General features: G+C 52.1%; 2 protein-coding genes across 11 annotated transcripts in view; one reads left to right on the top strand and one right to left on the bottom strand.

Annotated features, from left to right (window-relative positions):
* The window catches only part of CATSPERG (catsper channel auxiliary subunit gamma), a 44,211-nt gene extending 38,904 nt beyond the window's left edge, over positions 1-5,307 (bottom strand). For 8 of the 10 annotated variants that reach the window (XR_013634906.1, XM_078849930.1, XM_078849928.1 and 5 more), the window contains exons 1-3: positions 3,070-4,593; positions 1,833-1,886; positions 529-673 (exon numbers count right to left, since the gene is read on the bottom strand). Coding sequence is in view for 9 of the 10 variants with exons in the window: in XM_078849930.1 (XP_078706056.1) it covers positions 529-673; positions 1,833-1,886; positions 3,070-3,363 (493 nt within the window). In the remaining variant the exon portion in view is untranslated. Of the gene's footprint in view, positions 1-528; positions 674-1,832; positions 1,887-3,069; positions 4,594-4,680; positions 4,991-5,143 lie in introns of those variants that run through there. The other 2 variants (XM_078849929.1, XM_078849931.1) reach the window with 2 other exon arrangements.
* A 28-nt stretch (positions 5,308-5,335) lies between these two features.
* PSMD8 (proteasome 26S subunit, non-ATPase 8) lies at positions 5,336-14,455 on the top strand. The gene is made up of 7 exons (XM_078849936.1): positions 5,336-5,544; positions 8,156-8,228; positions 8,638-8,740; positions 10,038-10,203; positions 10,838-10,938; positions 12,367-12,478; positions 13,200-14,455. The coding sequence occupies exons 1-7, from the start codon at positions 5,389-5,391 to the stop codon at positions 13,335-13,337; spliced, it is 849 nt and encodes a 282-aa protein (XP_078706062.1). The 5' UTR covers positions 5,336-5,388; the 3' UTR covers positions 13,338-14,455.
* Positions 14,456-14,512: the final 57 nt, after the last annotated feature.

Here is a 14,512-nt window from a genome sequence, read left to right on the forward strand (position 1 = left end):
GTTGCCAGAGCTTCCTACAGCAGGGCCTTGGCACAAACGAGACTCTGACCACAGCCATGGGTGGAGGCAGACATCTCTCCATCTTTCCCTCTGCAATTTCTCTCTATCCTTCCCTCTGCCATCACCCTCTGCCTCCCCATCCATCTGTCTTGCTCTCATGGCTGCAGCAGCTCCTCACTTCCTCCAACAAACAGGGAAGAAGCCAGGGACCAAAGGAAAATGCCTAATTCCTGTCTCTCTAGGTGGATTCCCAGGGCAAGATTACAGGCTTGGCTATGGGCCCCGGCACAAAGCCTGATGAGCCATTTAAGTCCCATTTAAACCCTTAAAAGGAAACTTAAGCAGTGCCTGATCCTTGACCTATCTCTCAGCATGGCGGGTGGGGAGGGGATTTCACCCCCTACCCTAGAGCCAAGTATCTCAGGTAACAAGAGAGTAGAACCCTGGGCCCACCAGGCTGTAGTACCAGCAACCACCTGCAGAGGGAACCGCTGGTATTTGCACTGAAATGGAACAGGAGCAGAATACCCTGAAGCCGGTAAGGGGCCCCTTTCATCTCAATCTGCAGCTGCTCGGGTTTCTGATGTTCTGGATTGACGGACGCTTCGAACCTTACGGTCACAATGGGCCGCAGCCCAGTCAGGTGAGCCTTGCGAATGACTTTCACCGCGTCCTTGAGGGAAGGAAGAGAGGAAAGAAAGAAGCTACCGTGCTGAGCTCCCAGCCCCGAGCACTGAGCTCCCAGCCCCGAGCACTGAGCCAGCGCAGCTCTTGTTGGCTTGGAGGATCACACGCGACCGCTGCTTGAAGCCCTCTAGCGCAGCTCTTGGGGGGTGCTAGCCTGGAATGCTGAAGCCATGGGGTCAGTTCCCTGCTCTGCCACTGCCTTGCTGTGTGGCACTGGGCAAGTTGCTGCCCTGTGCCTCAGTTTTCCCACATATGAGATGAGGATAGGGACACTTACTCTTGTTGGTAAAATGTCCTGAGGCTGATGGATGCAGCACATTATATGAGGGAGGAAGGAGGGCCCTGTGGTTAGGGCAAAGGACTTACCTAGGACTTGGGAGACATGAGTTCCAGTCCTGGCTCTGCCACAGACTCCTTATGTGACCTTGGACAAGTCCCTTAGCTGCTCTGTACAATGGGGAAAATAGCCCTTCCCTGCCTCATAGGAGTGTTGTGGGGATGAACACATTCAAAATTATGAGATGCTCAGCTACTACAGTGATGGGTACAATGTAAGTACCTGAGGTCAGGCCATGTGGGTGGGAAGAGGGGTGATCTCTGACTGACAGAGTTGGGCCAGCAGAAGTCCCTAGTGTGGACACAGCTCTGCCAACAAAACTATGCCCTTCCCACTATAGCCTGTTTCCCTTGCTGGCGGCGGTGGGTTTACTGTAGCAAAACACAGCTCGGCCAGTATACCTGCATCCACCCTACAAGCGCCTTGTTGGTGTTTTGGACCTGTATTCCTATACTGTGGTGCAAAGCACTTCCAGCATAGACCAGGCTGAGACAGATACCTCCAAAGAACACCAGGTGGGGCTGTTTTATCAGCCATTTCCGGATTCATGGTGTTTTGCGGCCATAGCAAATTCACAGCAGCCGCAGTTGTGACCGTTAAAATGTTAGACTAGTGAGAGTCCAGTCACATGGTTATCTGGAAGTGTCATGTCAATAAAATAAGAAATCTTTCCAGTGTAAAGAATAACATGTACTATTAATTAGACCACAAACGTTACACGGTTATTACTAACAATACCAATTTTTAAGAGCACATGCAGACCCTGGTGGCTGCACACTCCAATTGCAAAGAGATCTCTTTACTGTACCTGAGTGAGGCAGGTTAGATTGATTTTCAGGTAGTACGGGAAGCCCAGGTAGTGCTGTCAGAAAGGAGAAGCAGACTGTTCAGAAAAACGCCTTGAAAGTTTGGGTCGACAGGTGCTAACCGGGACTTTTCTTCGAGTTCAAAGACAAATCGCAGGGCAGTTTCATGGTCGAAGTGAAAGTGGCTGTTGGTTCTCTGTCCACTTCCCAGCGTCCATACCACACTGCCCAAGTCATCAGAAAAGCTGGGAACAACCCCTGCAAATCCTGACTCCCATTCCCCTGCCATGAACCACTCTCCTTCCCAGAGCTGCGGATACATCCTGCTCTCCTGTTCCAGCCAGCATAGCACATGCTTCTTCAGTGGATCATCTTCCACCACTCCAGTGGCGGAACAGGAAACAGAACACAGGAGTCCCCTGCTCTACAAACAGGCTTGGCAGAATTCGATTTTGATTTTTTTATAATTTTGACGGATAATATCGATATTGATTTTTTTAAGCATTTTAAAATTTGTATTGATTTAAATTTTCACAGCTGCGGGAAATTACGGGAGGTCAGCCAACGGGGCGGGTCAGACAATAATTACTTAATGACAGTAGATGTTGAGATTCAAAACATTAAAGCTTTCTAGCTGTTAAAACACAAACTGCCAACGTCACGTCAAAATATGCGAAGTGCGCAGCCTTACACCAAACCCTAATAAGTTCTCAAGCAGCTTTTTTCTTACTTTGCTGATCCGTACATTTCGATTGTCATCAATGGCTACATTTTTGTCAGTTTAGGTGTGTATGATGAACTGGATGTTTAAATCTAATCCTTCCAAGCCTATTTAAAAACTACACAGACCACACTGATCCTCCAGCTATTGTTAAGCATGAAGACTCTTGGGGAAGCTTCTTCATGCTGCCACAGAAAAAATAAACTTTCAAAATCAATGACTTTCCGGGGGCTGTCAGAGTTTTACACCAGTGTAACTCCATTGACTTCAGTGGAGTTACTCCTGATTTACACCAAGGTAAGCGTGAAAAGAATCAGGCTCCAGCTTTGTTCAAGAGTTAAGTAGGTAAAATTTACTAATGGGAAGGTTTAAACCATCTCAACCTTACACGGGCAAATTTGCCTGTACAAAAATGGAGTACTGAGCCCAATGGGGTCAGAGCTGATGTGAGAGCAGAATCAAGCCCTTTTCTATATCCCTCATCCTCCTGCCACGCCTTCTGAAAAAGTCACACTCACCGATTTTTTATCATTCAGGTCTATAGCTGAGTCTGTCAGATTCTGGAACACAGATGCTACGCTAGTGACTGGGTGCTGCCTAAAAAACACAGCTTGGTCCCCACCTAGATTATCAAAATCATTGAGCACAACTTTCCACTCGCAGTCCTTCAACAGCAGGCAAACCTGCGTATGCAGCAGCACCAGCAGGGCAAAACGATGCTGCATATTCTGCGTCTCTTGGTTTCTACACAGGGACCCTGAAGAATAAATGAAACATTGAAGCTTTCTAGCCACTTCATTACGAATAATCATATCTAACCCTGATATAGTAAAACAGTTGATCAATCTGCCTCAGAAACTGATATAAATACAGGGACTACTTCACACAGCACCAAAATGCAGCCACCTCTGGAGTGGGACATGGCAGCTGTTCTAGAAGGGAGCACTTTATCTACTAGTAAAAGGCATGAAATGCCGTAGCTGTTTACATGGTTGCTCTCCCAGCAGTGAAACGTAGCCAGCTCTGGGATGGAGCATAGCAGCTGCTTTTACCATCACACAGCAATAATATACAGCAGTTTGGGAGGAGAAGTGAAGAAGAAGACCATTCTAGCCAGCTGAAACTACATGAGGATTTTTGGGAGACAGTGTTTAAATACTGAATTGGAATGCAGTCAGGAAAGAGTTTCAGAGTGAACTGGAGGTCATAGCTTGGAGAAGTCTTTAGGCACTTAACCTAAATACTTTTGAGCATCTGGGTCTGAATTCAGAATTAACTACCTCCCACTCCCTAGGATCCCCAGACAGATTTCAGTTTTGGGGCCAGATGCTCAACTGGTTTAAATCGGCACGGATCTGTTGACAGCAATGGATCTATGTCAATTTACACCAACTGGGATTTGTGTTAAAACCATGAAGAACAGCCAGTTCTAGCTAGGTTTTGTCTTGAAATCCTTTGAACTTAAACTCCCCTGTGAGTCTCAGGGGCTGTGAACCCAAATTCATCAAAAGCCCATGTGACCCTAAATCAGCAAGGGCTGCTGCACAGCTCTAAACTGGAGTTCTGTGTAAATCTTGTGCCTCCTTTCTAGGGATCAGAAACAAACCTCATGTTGTGGTACTGGAGGGTGTGAATACAGGAGACAACTAAGCAGCACAAGTGTGTGAAATCCACTAGGTTTTGGAAGATAAGAAGTTTTATATGAAATTTTTCCTAGGAGCGTGTGGAGAGAGCAGCTAGAATTAGGGGTGACCGATGTTATGGCAGGTATAGGACGCCACCTGGTGGAAAACCATAGTGGAAAAACCTAAAGGAGATTCCGTAATGTGTACTGTAATGTGTTACAATGATAGTCTTGGCATCTCCCACCCAAGGGACCCAATACACCCCGTAAACATTTAAGGAATGTAGCCTCACAAAATAATTTGGCATAGCACAGGATTAAGACGGCATGTGTTGTACAGGTTCGAGCCAGTGGTTGGAACTGGGACTCCAAGGTTTTCTTCCTGGTTGGGCCATGGACTCAGAGATGGCAAGTCCTGTTCCCCCCTCCCCTCCCCTCCCCCCGTGCCTCAGTTTCCCGTGTTGCTAATTCTCACGACTTCCTCATGAGTCTCATGATAACTTACTAAAGCCCCTGGTCCTGAAGAATGAACTGACGGGAGAATCTCCACTTTCATTTTTAAAAGCCCCAGGTTCCGCCTTCGCTTGTGGCGAACAGCTCGAGGGTGTGACCGGCGCCCCCGCTACGGGCTCAGACGCCGCACCGCACGAGGCTGGGAAGTGGAGTCACGGCTTTTGGACGGCTGGATCGACCCAACCGGCTTACGCCCCGAGCCTCCCTATGACGTCACTTCCCCTTCCCCCTCCCGACATCACATCCGCCCTCCTTTCCAGGTCACCTTCCCGCATGACATCACATCCTGTTCCCTGCTGGCGCATCTCCTCCTGACGTCGCCCCCCATGACCTCACAGCCGCTCCCCGTAGGATTTCATGGTCCCCCCCCAGGGCGTCATTCCCCTCCCTTTCCCGCCCAGTGATGGCCCCTCACGGTGGCACATCATCCATCCAGATGACGTCGCGTATCTCACTTTCCTGACGTCACACACAGCCCAACGATGTCACGCACCCCGGCGGCCAACGGCTTCCCGCTTTCACGCTGCGCGCGCGCCGCCCGACCCCCCCGATGACGTCAGACGTCGTGCGCGCGCCCTCCCGTGTTCGGTCAGGCCCCTTCGCCCTGCCGGCGGCTGGCCGCGGTTGCCAGGGGAGGCCGTAAAGCAGCGCGGCGCCGGCGGCCGTAAAGGGGGCGGCGCCGCGGCGCGGCTGCCGATTCATGGCAGCGATGGCGGCGGCCGGGCTGGTGGTGAACGGGGCGGACGCGGCCGCGGGGCTGAAGGCGGCGGCCGGGATGTACGAGCAGCTCAAGGGCGAGTGGAACCGCAAGAGCCCCAACCTCAGCAAGTGCGGCGAGGCGCTGGGCCGCCTCAAGGTGCGGGGGGGCGGGGAGCCAGAGGGGGGGGGTCGATCGGGGGGGCCGGGGCGGGGGGGCGGGGAGCCAGAGGGGGGGGGTCGATCGGGGGGGCCGGGGCGGGGGGGCGGGGAGCCAGAGGGGGGGGGTCGATCGGGGGGGCCGGGGCGGGGGGGCGGGGAGCCAGAGGGGGGGGGTCGATCGGGGGGGCTGGGGGCCAGGGGTGGGAAGGAGGGAACTGGGGGGGGAGGATCGGGGGGGTCGGAGGGGGGGTACCGGGCTGGGAGGGAGGAGGGGGGGCGGGGAGCCAGAGGAGGGAGGGTGGATGGGGGGTACCGGGGTGGGGGGTTGGGAGGGAGGATGGGGGGCGGAGGGAGGGAGGGAACTGGGGGGAGGATCATGGGGGGCGGGGGATGAAGGGACCCGGGAGGGCGGGGGGATGGAGGGAACTGTGGGGGGGGAGGATCAGGGGGAGATGGGGGCAGGGGGCTAGAGGAGGCAGGGAAGGTGGGGGATGGAGCGAACTGGGGGAAGGATTGGGGGGCAAGGGAAGTGGGGGAGCTGACAGTCAGGGTGGGGGAGAGCTGGGGGCGGGGGGGCAGCGGGAGGGAGCGTGGGGGTGGTGCTGGGGGCACAGAGATGGGGAGCCTGACTGGGCGAGGGGTTTTGCAGATGGGGAGGGGGCTGGAATCCCCTGAATGGGGGGACACAGAGGTGGGTCTGGAAGCCTCCCCACCCCCCAGGGAGCTGGCAGTGGTGCAGGGGGGGTGGGGAGAGCTCCTCTGTTTCCTTGCAGGGGGGAGCTGGTGAGCCCAGCAGTGGGGGCAGGGGAGAGAAATTCTGGAATCTCCTAGTGGGGCACAACGGGGACCCTGGAAGCCTTTAAGCCGGAGCGATTGGGATGCCTGAACAGGGAACCCCCACCCCACTTTTCCCCATTGGGGGCCCTGTTGTCATGCTCTAGGGGCTGGCATCTCTCCATCCCCTGAGTTTATCTCTGCTCCTCTGTACCACCTTTGGCTTCACCCTTGTGATTTTGCCACTGCCTCGGTGGAGGGCAGGGTAGGAGGCTGGTGGGGATCCTGGTTGGTCTTTGCCCCTCCGGAGTAGTGAGGCTGGATGGCAGGCAGGCCAGGAAGAATTGGGACTGCAGGTTAGTTAGGGAGAGGGAAATGTCATCGGGGAGGTGATAGGTAAGAAGTCGTATTTGGGGGGCAGCATGTCTTGTACACATGGAGTCCAGGTAAGAATAATAATGTGTGCATCCAGTGTGTTGTAAAATCCTCTGGCCCTGGTATGGCTGCTGCTTCCTGAATAGAGTCTGGGTCCCAACAGAAGACACTGTATATCCTGCCTTTCTGTAGAGTCCCTTGGACCGAACAATCCCAGAACACTGTGTGCAAAGTCCATTGAAATGCAGCCACCTTTGGGGTGATAGCTGTTGAACGACCCTATGGCAGTGCTGCATGGCAGCTTAAGATATGGGAGGTGAAGAAGAATCCTGTAGTGGACTGAAGGCAAGCAGAATTTAGGGAGTCCGAAATGGAACTTGGAATCTGAGCTGGAATTTGGCCCAGTTGATGCCCTCTTAAAATATGTCTGAGATATTTGGTGAATGATCCTCAAAGTGCCTTTTTTCCTAGGAGACTTGGCACCTTTGTCTCCACCTGAGCAGGCAGGAACCTAGAGCTGTAGCCCTGTGTCAGAAATGGGGTGGGGGAGAGAATCGTGGGATCCCGCAGAGGGTGGGGTCGATGAGTCAGAAGGAGTTGTCTGCTTCCCACAGGCCATTTGTGCCTTAATATTTACACACCTCTGCACAAGTGCTGCTGTCATGCCCGCCGAGTCACTAGTGAGCCCAGTGCGCCAGCATCATGCTAAGGTAGGATTGAGGCGAACCCAAGGTTGAGGCCACTTGTTAAACATCCCAAGGGACTGTTTGTAAGAATTGGGGTGTTACCCAAGTTGAATTCAGCCAGGATTACTGTTTAATTACATCCTGCCTCTTTAAATTCCTCACCGCTGCCATTTTGGTTAAACGTAGGGTGGTTCTTCGCTTCCTGCCCAAAATTGTGGAGCTGGTAAGTGACTGTAGCGTTCCACCCCAGAAGTGGCTGATGTGAAGTAACCCCTGGTATTGCTGTAAGCGTTTGAGGTTTAGGAGCGATTAGCAGAACAGAGCGCCTTGGAGAGCCCAGCTTTAAACAGAAAGCTGTTCTGCACCTCGGCTATAGCAGGGCTGGTGCTCCTGTGTGTGTGTGTTAACGCTTCGGTTGAACGTAGCACTGCTGAAAGGGGCTAGTTGAGTGATACCAAAGGCTTCTTTGCCCCCAGGACAGGTACAGCCAGCGAAAGCATGCCTGCCATCCATCCCCTCCGCCAGCGTGCTGTAACCACTCCGGAGGGGCCCAACCTGGCAGCTCAGTTGCCGAAGCCCTTGGTGTACTCAGCCTTAGCCTGCCGACCAGTTGTGCTGAGGGAGTCTCATGTTGTGGCCACCTGTGCTGCAAGGAACTGGACTGAGCCCCGTTGCAGCAGAATGTGTGCAGGCCCCCACAGCCCTTGGTGGGATGCTAAGTCTTGGTTGTCCTAGCGTCCGGTCTCGTGTAACGCGTCTGCTCTTCTGTTCCAGCTAGCCCTGCTGGAGCTCAACTTCCTGCCTACAACAGGCACGAGACTGACGAAGCAGCAGCTTATATTAGCCAGTGAGTATCATCTCTGCATTCCCTAGAAGGAGCTTGTCCTGTCCGTCCCACCCCCCCCCTTCCCTCACTCAGAGTAGCAGGCTGTGTGCAGTTAGCTGCAGTTTGTCTCTGTGTTGCATGGCAAATGGCCAAAATGCACTGGGTCTAATATGCTGCCTCCTGACTGATACTTCTCGTTAAGGGCAGACTCCCCGATGAAGGGGGCTGACTGCAGTGCTATATGTGGGGAAGGAGGTTTCCTTCCTGACCACGGGCCCCAGCGAATGAGATTTGTTCAGCCCTGGCGTCGCCGCAGTGCTGTGAATAGAAAAGGGAGCCTTTTGAGATCTCGGTCAGGCGAGAAGCCCCCCTGCCTGCTGTCCGCCAGTCAAGCTCTCTTAGTCTGCCTTTCCATCTCTCTCTGTCCCAGGGGATATTCTCGAAATCGGAGCCCAGTGGAGCATCCTGAAGAAAGACATCCCATCGTTTGAGAGATATATGGCTCAGCTGAAATGCTACTACTTTGACTACAAGTGAGTGTCGGACCCCCAGCATTTCGTCGTGTAACCACTGACCCCTGTGGGATGGGAAGCGTTCCCATCATGCGGTACCCGGTTGTACTGACCTCCTCAGACTTTCCTTGCTGGTAGTGTGAATACACATGGTTTGGTTCAGCTAGTCTGGTATATTGGATGCCAGTGGTCCCTTTGGTCCAAAATCCTGTCTTCTGCCACGCTGGATTGGATCCTGGTGACTGCTCTGGTCCAATCTCCTGCTGCAGTGAATGGCTCAGATCAGTGGGCCCTCTAGTCAGGTGTCCTTTCTCTGACAGCAGCCCAGCAGGGGTGCCCCAAACAAAACCATCCCACAGGCACAACACAAGTAGCAGCACCATGCTGTTCCCTGGGGAGCAACTCGTCCCCAGTCCCCGAGGTAATCCGGCCCCGGTGAGTCTCCCTGAGATCCTAGTTCTCTTTTAATAAAGAATGTTCTAAACGGGTGCAAAAAAGCCAAACAGAAAAACTGAATTGGACCGAACCAAAAGGCTTCCTGCTATCGCTCAAGGACTATGTTGAAAGCATGTCGGGTGAGCGAGAAAATGTGGGCCTGGAATTAATAAACCAAAATTGGTGTGTTGGAAACTAGTCCTAACTGGTGGCCAAATTAATCAGGGGATGGGCTGTTCCATCCATCATTCTCTTTTGGGGTCCTTAAAGAAAGACTGAGTGGAGGAGAGAAAGGGGGAAATAAGCAAAAACAGATAGAGGCTACTGGAGCGAGCTTCATCATAGCTGGTACCCCTGGATTCCTTCATCCTACTCCTGAGAGATGGCCAGGCCAGGGAGAGGGGCCAGATAATATCACCACCTCTACCGGCTCCCACTGAAGCCCAGCCACTGCCGGGGATAAAACAGGATCAGACTTTAACAGCAGCCGCCGTAGCTCCAGCACATCTCCGCGAACATCTTTTTTTTTTTTTTTTTCCCGGAAAGGACAGTTATCACCCACCACCTTTGATAGCGTTTGAGACTGTCAGCCGGGTTCTTTTTCCTTCTAAAAACCCTCTGGCTAGAGGGAAAGGGACCAAGGGATGCTGCTAAAATGGAAGCCTTATTTAATGCTTTGCATTTCCAATGCTTTCACTGTTTTTCCTTCTTTTATCTGTACCAAAAGGTTAACAGGCTGCTTAATGGTGTGTGTGCCAGGGTACTAAGCAAGCTGAGCTCTTGGGGTACCTAAGCCTGATCCTTGTTTAATGTTAGACAGTGACTGGGTTCTGTTAACATCTTTGGGCCCCTATTGAAACTAATACACCACCGTTCCTTGTAGGGATGAGTTGCCGGACTCCGCCTACAAGCACCAGCTGCTAGGGCTGAACCTGCTCTTCCTGCTGTCCCAGAACCGCGTGGCTGAGTTCCACACTGAGCTAGAGAGACTCCCAGCGAAGGACATCCAGACCAACGTGTACATCAAGCACCCCGTCTCGCTAGAGCAGGTAGCTCCCACTGCGGCCTGCTCGGCCTGCCGCTGGCCCTGCCACTGCAGCGTTGGTGGCCTAACCCCTTTCCGCCCAGGGCTTTGAGTTACGGTTGTCTGTGCCTTTTCCATGCATTGTTGACCTTTCCAGCCTACTGTGGGGTGGGATCAGGGCATGGCTGTGTCACTGCATGGATGGGAGCCATCCAGCGAAAACCTGAGGGTACTAACACAAGCAGCATCTGCCTGGTAGCAGTGAGCCAACACCCCCGCCTGGTGCACGGTGGCATGACTGAGACAGCTACAGCTGCCAGCTTTTTAGATGAGCTGTAAAACAGGCCCTGACCACTTATGAAAGATTCCCAGCATGCTCTTGGGTAAAACTGGAGTGTTACCCCTTGAAAAATATAGTGTCATCCTGCTTCCCTCGCTGTTTCACTGAGTCCTAGCTTCTGGGCCAGTGTTGCTGTGCACTGTTAAATAGCAGCCACACTGCAGCCTAGAAGTGGTCGCATCTTAGCGGTGGCTGGAGGCACGTGCGTGCATGGCGTAACTCCATTGGGGAGTTAAGATTAAAGTGGGCCTGGCTCCAGGAGCAACTAATCCAACTCCCAAGACAAACGCCTCAAATCTCTGCTTCTCTCCCCGGCTAGTACTTGATGGAAGGCAGCTACAACAAAGTGTTCCTGGCCAAAGGCAACATCCCTGCTGAGAGTTACACTTTCTTCATCGACATCTTATTGGACACCATTCGGTGAGTCTTTTTTTTTTTCCCTATTGGCTGCTTCGATCCGCCCTCTGTGGGCTGTTAAAGGGAACCCGTTAAAGGGAACCCAGAGCATGTAGGAAATCACCTGATAGGATGAAGAGCAACTAACGAGCTAGGGCATTGGCATCTTGCTGTCATGAATCGGTCCAGAGGAATTTATTTTCCCATTGGAACACGTTGGGGAAATTGGAGTTTTTTTTGGCTGCAAGGTGCAGCTGCTATAGAAGGGGGCTTCTCTTCCATTAGGTGTATTATGGTAGCATTGAGGAGCCTGAGTCATGGATCACTGTGCTAGGAGCTGTACAAACGCAGAGCAAAACCCCTGGCCCTAAAAAGCATACAAACTAGCTGCTGTGAAACAAGCTCATATAGGAAATAGCATGTAATACAGACTTCCTGTAACCTCCTAGCACTTCCCAAATCACCCATCCCCTCTCGCCCAGTACATATGCCCACAGATCAGAAAGGGCTACTCTCAGGGAGCCTAAGCATGGAACGATTTAGGATCTGAGAAAGTTGGGAGCAGCTGGAAGGCAAGGGTGGACGGAGATACTTGCGACTGGAAAGTACTTTTCCGTAACTGTGCGTCCTGCCACAGCAGTATGGCAAAGATTCTCCTAAGTGCCCGCTGATTCTGGGTAACCCACCTGAGCCCCCTTTTCAAAGTGCCCTTTAAAGTATCTGTTTATATTTGTGGTGTTTTTCTGGCCCTTTTTACCATAGTGTCTGAGCACCTCACAGGCTGTAATGGATTAATCCTCACATCTCTCCTCTCCTTCCCCCCCCCCCAACCTCCCCCACCTTTGGCAGGGCTGTTATCCCACTGTTACAAACAGGGAAACTGAGGCACTGAGTGATCAAGTAAATTGACACAGCAAGTCTGTGGCTTGCGTTTCAGCCAGACACTGGGTCAAGAAGGGATTTTTTTTTCCCCCTCTGTGGTGTGGAGTGTGGGTTACGGGCCAGGTTTATCTGGGTCTATCTCAGTCACTTCGCTGCCATTGCAGGGGCCTTGGGCACTAGTGCCCCTCCTATGGCACATAATAGTCTAGTCTTCTATGGGCTGTGATTCTGTGGTCTCATTTTGGCGTGGTGGGGCTGATGGCCTGTGCCAGACAGGTCAGACCAGCTGATCTAGTGGTCCCTTCTGGCCTCAAACCCTATGACTCTGACTTAAAGGAATTGAACGCCAGCTTCCTGAGTCCCAGGCTAATCCCCTAACCGCTGGGCCATTCTTCTTTGTCTCAAGTTGGGCTTTCCAAATCGCCACGTGTGTGTGAGCCTCTTGGCCCAGCCGCCTTCCTCCCCCTGTAGAAGTCCCATCTTCCAGCTTGCTAAGTTCTGTTGCTGCTATATGTCTCGTGCTGTTTTCGAAGGCAGAGGTCTGACCACCTTGTTTCCCTCTGGTGCCAGGGACGAAATCGCCGGCTGCATCGAGAAGGCTTATGAGAAAATCCTCTTCAACGAAGCCACCAGGGTTCTGTTCTTCAACACCCCCAAGAAAATGACGGAATACGCCAAGAAGGTGTGTGATCTGCTGTGACTGAAGAGAACCCCACTGTCAGCTGACTTGTGGCCCTGTGGGCAGCAGAGTCCGACCTGCTAGCTTCGTCAAGTCCATTTCTGCTACTCTTTATTCCCACTAGTCCTCCAAAGCCGCCACAGCTCTGGCAGGCAGAGCCAGATTCAAGCCTGGCTTGTACATCGGCAGGATTGTTAGCCAGTAAAGCTGGTGGGAATACAGAGCTATTTGTTTTTCCCCACAAAACACTTCAGCTAAAACCCTCTATTCAAAACAGGTGCCGCAGTACCTTGTGGGAGTTTTAGTTCGGCTGTCTTTTGCTCCCTGTCTCCTCCGTGGGCCAGGCTTTCTGACTGGACTACATCTCCCATGATGCACCATCTTTCCCTTCTTGGTAAGGAGTGGTGCATTGTGGGAGTCCCTGCCTGTGGTGCATCATGGGAGATGTAGTCCAGCCAGGCTGCTGAGCCATAAGCAGTCCCCCTAATGCTGACACAGAAGCTAGGATGGTGGTTCTTAAGATACCTGAAATCCCCATGGTGTAACCTACCTGAAAGGGTTGAAATGGCTGGGATTCTGCCTGCGCTTCCAGGGAGGTGGAAGGGTTTCAAGCCACCCTGTAAGGAGGAAATAACGCACAACAAGGAAAGCCTTGAAATCCATAAATCGGGAGAGGGCTTGAAACTTTTTTTTTAATCTAATGTTCTTTTCCCCTTTATTTTAGCGCGGTTGGGTTCTGAGTCCACACAACTACTACAGCTTCAGCAGCCAGCAGCAGAAACCCGAAGACACCACCATCCCGTCAACAGAGTTAGCTAAACAAGTCATTGAATACGCCAGGCAGCTAGAAATGATCGTCTAGCAGAGCTCCAGCTGAACTTTCTCTGCCCCTCTGGCCCTGGTCCCCTTGTTATTTTAGTGTCTTACTCCTGTTCCCATCAGCCTGTCCCTTTTTAAAACTATTTAAAAGGTTTCTCTGGGACAGCACAGTTACAAAGCATGAGCGGCCAGGCTGCCTCGTTCCTTTATGCAGTCATGTCCTGTAGGCAGGGAGGGCCCTTAAGGGCTACACTGTTCTGGGCTTCTCTCGTTCAGCAGCATGGGTGGAGGGCAAGACCCTTTTTAAAACCCTTCCAAACTCAAACTCTCCTCCATGTGGAGGATCCACTTTCCAGCCCACAGCCCTTAACACCCGTGTTCTGGAGGCTGTGATACGGGTGATGGCCTCTATTCTACCTGCCTTTGTTGAGCAGGATAGAGGGAGCATGTCAGATTCTAGTCAACAAATGGTTAAGCAGCCCCCAAGAGCCGTCATTAGTGTTTTGCTTTTTGTTCCCTGCTCCATTTGTTGAGTCATTTAAAGGGACTGTGTCAGTTTAAATAAAATTATCGTTTCTTGTACAAATGCATTTCCTCAGCTGTAGTAGTAAGGAACCCCCTGAACTTAACACTGCATAATGTTAAGGTTGAAGAGAGTCGGGCACCCAGTTAACGTGACTGGGAAGCAGATATCTGACGCTTTAGGTGGCTGTGAAAGGTCAGCCTGCAAATCTCTGCTCCTCCCTGTTTGATCTTGTTTCTCTGGGCAATGAACTGAGACTGTAGAGGAAGGATGGTCTGGGGGTTAAGGTGCTTGGCTGGGACTTGGAAGACCCAGGTTCATTCCCTGCTGTGCCACAGAATACCTCTGTGACCTTGGCCATGTCACCTAAATACACCTTTGGAGGTGCTAGGACTCAATCCGCCCTGTAAAGTGGAGATCACAGCGCTGTCCTGCCTCACAGGGGTGGTGCGGGGCTCTGGTAGTACGGTGACAGGGGCCACGTAAGTACCTTAGACAGCTAGGCCCTTTCTCTGGGTTCTCCAAGGCTGCAAGATTTGGCTACAGCTAGCGCAGAGGCATGTTTATAGCCAGACAGACTGGAGGAGTGTGTTGTTTTTTTTTGGTGGGACTTAAAAATAAAATAAATATTAGAAATATTTGTGTTTGTAAAATCTTCTAGAATTAAAACCTAAATCCCCAGCAGTCCTGGCTGG

The sequence above is a fragment of the Lepidochelys kempii genome, chromosome 23, assembly GCF_965140285.1.
Source record: "Lepidochelys kempii isolate rLepKem1 chromosome 23, rLepKem1.hap1, whole genome shotgun sequence".
Classification (NCBI taxonomy): domain Eukaryota; kingdom Metazoa; phylum Chordata; order Testudines; family Cheloniidae; genus Lepidochelys; species Lepidochelys kempii.